Source organism: Liolophura sinensis, chromosome 12, assembly GCF_032854445.1.
Source record: "Liolophura sinensis isolate JHLJ2023 chromosome 12, CUHK_Ljap_v2, whole genome shotgun sequence".
Lineage (NCBI taxonomy): Eukaryota > Metazoa > Mollusca > Polyplacophora > Chitonida > Chitonidae > Liolophura > Liolophura sinensis.
In genome coordinates this window covers 12,151,362-12,161,090 of record NC_088306.1, presented here as the reverse complement: position 1 = coordinate 12,161,090, position 9,729 = coordinate 12,151,362, and the positions used below count along the sequence as shown (strand labels likewise).

The following is a 9,729-nucleotide window of genomic DNA, read 5'->3' as shown; positions in this document are numbered from 1 at the left end:
GCTGCTCCGGTTTTACTCTCTACACTGTGTGTCTATCACACTGCCGTCGCTGCTCTGGTTTTACTCTCTACGCTGTGTGTCTATCACACTGTCGTGGCTGCTCTGGGTTTTACTCTCAACGCTGTACATCTTTAATTATATTATACTATCAGCATGGTCTGGAGTTTGAGCAAAAACAATTTTCATCGTATTTCATCGCCAGATTTCCTGCTTTTGTAGTCCAACTGGTGATTCTAATTTCTGCACGTCACTCCAGGATAAATTTGAAGTTGAATGTGAACCCACAATATTAATGTCAATCGAAAGAAAGTTGACAAATAAAACAATTTCCAGGTGTGAAAAACATCTAGAAGACGGTTATGATGTCAGTGTAGAAGATCTATACTCTCTTGGATGTTGCTAGGCACGAATGTTTCTACTGGCTCGTATGGAAGGCTGCCAAAATACAATCTGGCCAGTAAACCGTTGAAGAGGACAAAGCACATGTTGACTTTGAGACTAGTGAAACCGATTCTGAGTGGGAATCGTTAGAAAATGAAACCAAAGGTTCGATCAAAACACCCTCTGCAACGACTGTGCCTGGGAATGTAGAAAAACCGGAACTTCGTTTTTTTTCTTCCGTTTTCGTCTTACCAAGGGGGTTGAGTATTGACAGGGTTGTCAGAACCGATGAAGACAAGACAAATCTGAAATTCTTGGAGCGGAAACACGGTAGAGGAAACACCAGTCAATACGACTGGCCCAGAAGGGATGACATTTCTACTGTTGAAACAGCGTATATTCTGTGTAAGGTTAAATTTACAGGCCTCCGCCACTGGATAATGCTCAGTATCAAACACTTCAGAAACTTGTGCAAGAATTCAACACTAAGCATACGAGATAAAGAAAAAAGGGGGGACTTTTGTACCCACTGAAAACTGCCGAATCTGCTCTCGCCATTTTACAGCTGAAAGCTGCGACAGGAATACAGTTGAAAGCTGCGACAGGAATACAGCTGAAGTTTCACATTGGCACAGTACTTATAAAATACTGTTAAAGGATCTGTATACTGTAACGCCGCCGTCCACATCCTCCACATCGGAATGCCGACAATAACATGTACCGTTAGTTGTCATGGCATATAGGTATAAATTTTGAATCCCTCGGGGAATAGAATGATAGCTATCGTGAAGCGGACAGCGGGAAGAATAGTAAATAAATATAAAATGCTAAAATTAACACACGAAATGTACAGTGTAACACAGAGTAAAACTATAGCTTTCCAGTCCACATATTTTTCCAGTGCGGTTGAAAATACCTGGACAAACAATCAAAAATCTGAAAAATCTGAAGTTTCAGAATCTGAAGTCTGGCCAGAGAAGTCAATGTCATAAATTGGAACTTCAATGTCGTCCACTGTGGGTTCAAACTGACACGGCAGTAGGCAGAATCCATCTCGAAAAATGATTTCGTGTTGATACGAATCCCCGGGTTATTTCGGTCATTTAAGACTTCACCAGTTGAGCACTACAGGCGTCAGACTGGAGATCGGCTAGGGCAGTAAGTCGTCATTACGTTTCTCAGAAGCCCTCCCAGTAATATACTGTTTACACAGGTTATAATCCTTATGATTAGGGCCTGTAGTTAATCTCGACACTAGTCCTTTAAAGACCTCTTTATTTCCTGTATAGTTTTTCACTATTTTTCGTGTGTATTTGAGTTCGTGCAATGCACGCAAGGTTATATTCAGACTTCCGCCAATTTAGCTCCGAGTTATTTGTCACCTCCTGCTCCTTTCGAGGAACACGGGTGCTCGAAACTATGAATTATAGAATGTAGGATGAACAGTTGAAAAGTGACCCAAAATAATTTGTGTGTGTTTAATATAGCGATCGAGTTTGAAGTAAGGTATTCAATTACTAGTTATATATTCTCGAATAAATCACAGTCCTTTTATCGGGCACAGTCTACACTGACTGGCAAATCTCAGTCATGAGTTTTTACCTGTGGACAGACCCCATGGAAAATCCAGGTACATTGTTCGAAAACTCCAACAACAACAACAAATGTTATGCTTATATAATTAAGTGACTGGTTTCTGCCCTTGGTACGAATGTGATGCATACGAATATTTCTAATTAGACATAGTCCTGTAGGCATATATGTCCACATGTATTATTACATAATTTTTTTAAGTTTGTTTAGACATACATGTACACCTGTGCAATTACAGGGTCTCCTGATATCTGCTTATTGGTATTCAGCCATATACTTGTTTATAATAAACATAATACAATGATGAAAGGATAAAAATAATCAGTATCAAGCAGTAAATATAGACAACATGTATGAAATGACCTGTAAGTCCAATTAGCATGATTACAGGTTACCCGGGCTGTGGTAATTAAGGCAATGACATTGATTCTACACGTACATTTATTAATTATCATAGATGTTAATCATGCTGGAGACTTCATGTCACGCGACACAAAATGTTATCGTGCCAAGCATACAAGTGTATTTTCAATTCATAGTCAACGCAGAATTGTATTGCGGGTCGTGTGCCCAGCTCGACGGTCAGTCTAGATCAGGCGAGCAAGCTGAACGGTCGTGGGAGAAATAAAGAACATAGAACGGACATAGAACTTCTTCCTGTTTCAAGTGTTTTCCAACGAATTGTCAACAGATAATTGTACAAATACAATAATCATCTTAATTTATAGCACCCCACCCGTGCTTTTTGAAAACATACATATATTTTAGTTTAAACAGTTAACTTTGACTGATTTATCATTGCTCTTGTCAAAAATCCCCCAGAACGTAGGTAGATTACCCTATAGAAATGTATGAAAGGCTTGTTTTTTGCTTTAGCATTGGTGGTTAAGTCACTAGTTTAGAAAGTTCTGCGTGTTTTAGAGCACGCAATTGTCTTACAAGACAATGCGGCAGAATTAGAAAAGATTTAATAGGTGGGTCTTAATATGCTCTGTATATTCTGCAGTAATTCACCCTGGGAACTCTGTCTCCCCGGCCTGTCAGCCAATCAGCGTCGATTCTGTGTCTCTCTAAGATTGCTTCTGTAACTTCATCGGTTTAAAAGATATGTACCTACCTCCAGTTTTGAGGATATGTTAAGGTTTAGCAAAAACTACAGAAATTTGAGGCGATGACGATACATGGAAACAGAGGTGTCGCCAACCTAGCTTAGCCAATCGTATGACGTTATTCGTCGTTATTGTTACGTGATTGGTCGTTATAATCTGGCAACACTGGTGTTTTCGCATAACCGCAAGCTCCCCTAGTTTCGCACAAAATCCAATATGGCCACCAAGTCACCTAATGAGCCTCTCGTAAAACTCCTCCCCCTTGTATCAAGACGGCCCAATGCTGTGAACTCATTAATTCTTTCTTTTATTACGTCACGATTATCGGTGTATGTGTGCTCAAAAAGGATGGCTTATACGGAGTGCATACGCTCAGCAACGTCACAGGAGAAAATGATGTGATCTTATGTCATTTGTACCTTCTGTGTACTAGCTCGTCCTCGAGCCTCCGATTGACTAAATGTTTCTAAAAGCTAAAAGACACAACTTCAGACCCTTTCTTACAACATACTGAAATTTACAGAAAGTGCCGTTTGTCGTTTTCTCACAAAATGTAGGCCTATCACAAAATTGCAGAGAATAATAAAAACAACTGAAAACGATTTCAGTGAACCTCTAATGATTAAAAATATTGCAGCTGGATATTAGTTAGGCCATATCGTCGTATCATTAATCGTACTACCTTTCCCTCCTCCGATGATGGATCAAAGTGAAGGAACGCAATATGGTGCCATTTCCTTCGTTCTATCGTTCCATTCTAACAATCATGAATGTATAAAAGTTGTAAACTAAGGGACATAACTCTTAGGTAGTACCCATGAGGGGAATCCCAACATGTCCGTACCGTCATCATTGAAACGATCTTTCTGATTGGGTAATGCTGGTTGTAGTATCCCCGGCAAGGTACTCGCTGCGATTTGTTTACAACATGGCTGACGATGTCAAGGAAAAGTGACTGAGCCTTTATCATTTTTCAACATCATTGCCCATCTCTCTCAGAATGCTGATGTCATTTTTTAGATATGTATAGAGGCCGCCAGAAATAAGGGTTGTATTTGTGGAAAATTGTGTAGCTTAGCGCAATCAGCCTTGAAATATATAGTTAAGCCAAGAGAGCGTTGTTGTTGTATTGACAGGTTATTGTGAGTGGCACAGACAGGTAAGTTGACTTTTTATGAGGAGCATTGAACTTTTTAACATGATTATTAAATCTCAGTCCATATTCATACACATATGTCTTCGGTTTTTCTAACTGTTGACTAATTGTTAAGGTTTCTGACCGAGATTGCTCTGACATCAGGTTTGGCAAAAAAGTTGTTTAAGGATATCCCCAAACCAACGTCAGAGCACGCCTGATTTATAAACCTGATGCAGTTGAGGCAAAATTATCCACCAAATACTTTTCCACGACCTGAAGTTTGCAGGCATGCAATAATATTTTCCTTACCTTTTTGTCTGTTGATTTATGGCAAGCACAACATGTAGCAGTTATTCCCTAGGCTGAGTGTTGGAGATTCCTTGGGGACATATTTAACCAGGGCAGGTAACTGCATCAGATTTTTAAATGGAGCGCGCTCTGATGTTGTTTTGGGGCCATTCTTTGCAGAGCAACTTGTGACTAGCTTCTGATTTTATACTACATGTATAGAACTTTATACATTATAGTATATAGTTGTGTAGTGGCGTCTCTCATTCGACTTGCAAGAGTTGCGGTGAAAAGCTTATGTGTCTCATTTATGGTAAGGAACATTTATTACTACCCTGGGCAATGGAATGTTTAAATATTTTTTATGTTTTATCCTTGTATTAGATGCCAGACACAAATTTATTTGTTTATTTGATTGGTTTTTAACGCCGTCCTCAAGAATATTTCACTGATACGACGGCTGCCAGCATTATGGTGGTAGGAAACCGTGCAGAGCCCAGGGGAAACCCACGACCATCCGCAGGTAGCTGGCACACCTACCCACGTATGGCCGAAGAGGAAGCTAGCAAGACCAGACACATATCATGATCCTGTCCCTAGAACATTAGTCAACCCATAAACCTAACTTGACCTGCTGAATGGCATTATACTTTTATACACACACACACACACACACACACACACACACACACACACACACACACACACACACACACATATATACATGTATGAGTAACTGTGTTGAAGTCAGAATTGAAATAAAGGAATTAATATAGTTACTGTATTTCATCGTAAGTTGAGCTTTTTAAGTGACACATATTGCGTGATACCGCTTGGCTCATCCACTGTGTGAGGCTGCTCAAGTTTTTTCTTTTCTGATGAGAAAAAGGCAAGTGTTCGCATCAAAACTATCACAATAAAGGCTAAATTTATGTGCTTGTGAAAGGCCATTTTTACACACAAAACTTAAATATAGTCTTACCAGTATTACATGTAGATAGCCAGGTTAGCTGATCTAGTAGGGGCATGGTTGCAACGGTTTACTACTAGTAGCATGCATATATATATATAGTGAACATTTTGTCTGGTAGGAATTTTGACCTGAATTGACTTGAACAACACCTGTAAAGGCCATGTAGGTTGATGAATCAATCAGAATCAAGCAAACTTTGTCACTTGAAAGTAAGCTAAACTTCAGGCGAAATACAGTACTGTAATCCTGAGGGGTCATTCTACAATTTTTGCTCCAGATGATACTGCTGGGTTCACTATGGCAAATGGGATGTACATACCAAAGAAGTGTGGAGTGAAGTTTGACCCACCAGCTATAGTATTAAGCTATGAAGTGAAGGCGACGGGCAAGTTACACAGGAGGACAATGCCCTTACGCAGTTTCACCAAAAACTCTGCTGTGGCCAAAGCAGTGGAAGACCTCAGGACTTGCCCCAGACACAAGAAATATCTGGACGGTGTAACTGCTGTGCAACTTGAACGCCTTGTGACAATCATCAAGGACAAGTTGAATGGAATGAGTTTAGAGTCCAGCATTGCCAAAAATCAACAGATGGATACGATTAACCCAGAGGAAGATTTGAACAAAGTCGATGAAGATACCTTGCGGAGAAAGAAAGCTGCCATGGAATCAACCTTTGAAAAGAATCGCAAGAAACCTGGTGATTCAGACTTTCAGTATGACATTGAGGTGGAATTTGATGATGGTCCCTTGGAATCATGTGATTGGGATTCTGATGGATCAGATCCCATATTTTAGACTTTAATAACAGTGTTTATTTTATTATAATTTGTTCAGTGCCTAACCCTGAGCATTTTAATGATATTGTCTCATGTGCTTTTTATGCATTTCACTCCTGTTATTAACTGTATTGTTTACATATACTTTAAAGTTAAAATAAGTACATGTTTTGTCTTTAAACTGAAAGATCACTCTAAAGTGAAGCCTATATCAGATGGAAAGACCTTTAAAAACTGTCCAAGGAACTAGTTTGATTTTTTTTTTTTTTTTTAGAATTTTTCTTTTAACAAATTTTTCTAACGAAGTAAAATTGTGTTATAAGACCATATTCTACAATGGTCTGTTGTGACCCAGAAGGAATCAGTTACGTCACATCTATACTTTTTGTCTAAAATAATTCATTTCAAGGTGAAATGAGCCAGTGCATTCATAGATCTTTATATATATCCATTTTGAATGATGAAATGTGGCAGCGTTTAGGCATGAAATGTCTAATGTAACAAAAACCTTATGTGACATCAGTGACGCCCCATTGCGGTCAGAAAAGGTCACCATAGAATAAAATATTCAAATGTTTTTGACTAAGTTAAACAAATTGTAAAAAAATAAATCCTGCTATTTTCCTGGACAGCTTTTAATAGTCTTTCAATTTCACCTGAATTATGCTTCATTTTAGTGTTTTCTTTTCCATTAATGATATTTTATATTAAAACAGTTGATATTTATTGCTATTTAAGATACACATATAGAAATCACTGATTTTATATTTTACCAGCATGATTAGTATCCTATTGATTATAGATGAACGTTTGCCTGTGGGTGTTAGCGAATGTTGATTTGTAGGAGAAAAAATCAAAAATCCAGTGTACACATTATTGGGACATTGTAATGTGTTCACTGTTCATCATGAGGTATAGCATCTAAAAAGATCAGATGTTATATTTGAACAGATAAAAAGCACCAAACTCAATATGTGTCCATTTGCATTTGTCCTGTAAAACTTTTGATGTCAGAAAATCACTGAAAAAAGTTTCTGGTCGTAATATCAAATACTTGTATTGTGACTTGCTGCCTCTAGACTGGTGCTAATTCATACAGATTTCTGGTCATCTTTAGTGATTATTTTACTTTCAAACTTGTTTATTTTGGTGTGTGGTAAAATTTCATCCCATGGACAGGCAATTGCGAGATTCCTCTGTTCTCAGTGTTCATGGAACATTAATTAAAATTAGAACAGGGCTGTTGGGCATATTTTGTTTCTTGAAGACCACCAATGTTGACTTCCACCAATATGGTGTGCATGTCTGTAGGTCACAGTGACACAGAGGGAAAGTTGTCCGTGATTTGCCAAAGGTTGGTGTACCCTGTTAAAATGACCTTAAATATCGTCCATGACTAACTTGCTCATTTTTCCTGATTTTGATTGTAGAAAGGTGTTTTGAGGTTTGTTTGGAACATGGGTCGATATTCTACTGGAAAATTGTAAATTTCAGCACCAAAAATAATATTTTGTGACATTTATTTGCCTCTTAAAATGCACTTTTGTGGGGAAAATTTTAGGTCATGTAAGGTATTTACACAGGGGGCTTCAGTTTCCTTCTACCCAGGAAAAACTGACACCCCATCATGTAAGTAACTGAAAAAGCACACTGTTCAAACCTGCTGATAAAAAAAGCTTGGGTCATTTCCAACCTTTCCACCTTGCTCTGCAAGACCTCAGGAAAAGTACCTATGAGCGATGAATCTTTGCAAGGACTTATTGTGGTGTCACATTGTGATGACTTGGTGCTACTTGTACACAAAAGCTGGTGGTTTCATTCAGTTAAAAGTTGATGAGTGTTTACATTATATTTTTGATTGTGCTTTGGGCATGAGATAAATAACTTTGTTAGTATGCATTTTGGTCCTTGAGAATGTGTCCTCGTTATTAGCAAAAAGAATATGTAGTTCTTTGTTCCGTGGAAATGTATCCACAAAGGGTGCATTTTAGTAGTTGTATCAGTAATCTCTCGACTTTATTAATGATAACTCCATGTCATATGAGATAATTCTGACAAAAAACTGTGACAACGTAACAGACTTATTCGCACAAGACTAAAAAGGGGTTTTACTAATCAATAATGACAGACTAAGGTAATTCACCCCTGAGCTGTGTAGTCATCCCTGCCTTTAATGCACTCCTCATGCGTTGGTTTACAAGAGAACAATTGTCAATTTGGCCTGTGCCCAGGTGGCTGTTTTGTAGGGAAAGCTACCCCATTTACAAGCTGCACTAGATGCCAGAACGACAGCCTGAGTCAGGTACAAGTCATACACCTGTCCTGACAGTGAAGAAGATCCAGCAGTGTTGAACCACAGATTACTCTGCCATATATTTGGTCCATGAATCCAGCTGCTGACGTATTTCAGGAGGACATTTCCTCCCCCCCCATGAACCACTTGGCAACTTACCGTAATTCTTCAATCTTTCCACTAAATGTTTATTCAAGAATGTCCTGGGGACATCATTCTGCGTAAAGAGATAAAATTATACTTTTGTTAAACCTCGAAGCTGACCAACCCAACCGATGTAGTTTTGCTTCCTAAAATCTAAGTAAAAATGGTGCATACGTTGCACTGGAAGTTGTTCTTTCATATGCAAAAAAGATTGAGGCATTAGGATAAACTGAAATATCTTTGTGGTGCATCACAGAGCACCAGTGAAAGAAAGAAAGAAATCATTTTTACAGATACTATGAAATCGTGAAGGTTGGGTGCGGATTGTAGTAACATTTAACACTGAATCTGTAGCAGTATGTAATTTTGACGTCAAATTTGTGCGTTCAGGTGGTGTTGATGACACATTCATCTGGTGAAGTTTAAAAACCACCAGTAAAGAGGCTGAACTAGAAATTGTTCATTTTGCAGTAGTCGATACATTCATTTTACCTCTAAAATATTCATGATATTAATCACACAAAGGTATTATAAAATTAAGATTTTTAGCTGACATAATAAAGCCTGTGATATGGTGAATGCTTGTGTAAATAGAACATGTATCATCGGTCATCTATCGTTACCTTTAGTCAGAGATTAAGAATAGTTTTTAGTTTAGGATCATTTGAATATTTAATTAATTGTCATCAACTGCATGCAAATGAATGGTGTATCAGGTGAGTTGGTTACAAATGTTCATGTTATTGTTATTTGTGTACGAATTATCGTTAGCAATAAACTATGCACTGGCATATTTATCATATATTTAGTTTATTTATATTATTTAGTTTGCTTTAAGTGAGCTTCCAAAAACCGTAATTCTTCAACCTTTTACGCATTTTTGTGCAAGATGTTTATTCAAGCTTATTAAGGGTACTGATCTGCAGACTCATAAAAACAAGTTATACTTCTTGTGAAACACCAAAAGTGGCCAACCAAACCAAAGTAGTTCGTTCTCCAAAGTCAGATTAAATTTATTTATTTGATTGGGG

The 9,729-nt window shown here is 38.0% G+C and overlaps 1 protein-coding gene across 1 annotated transcript; it reads left to right on the top strand.

Annotated features, from left to right (window-relative positions):
* Window positions 1-4,008: 4,008 nt before the first annotated feature.
* Window positions 4,009-6,543, top strand: LOC135479283 (centrosomal protein of 19 kDa-like). Its single transcript, XM_064759103.1, has 2 exons — window positions 4,009-4,242; window positions 5,760-6,543. The coding sequence occupies exon 2, from the start codon at window positions 5,780-5,782 to the stop codon at window positions 6,278-6,280; it is 501 nt and encodes a 166-aa protein (XP_064615173.1). The 5' UTR covers window positions 4,009-4,242; window positions 5,760-5,779; the 3' UTR covers window positions 6,281-6,543.
* The last annotated feature ends 3,186 nt before the right edge of the window (window positions 6,544-9,729 follow it).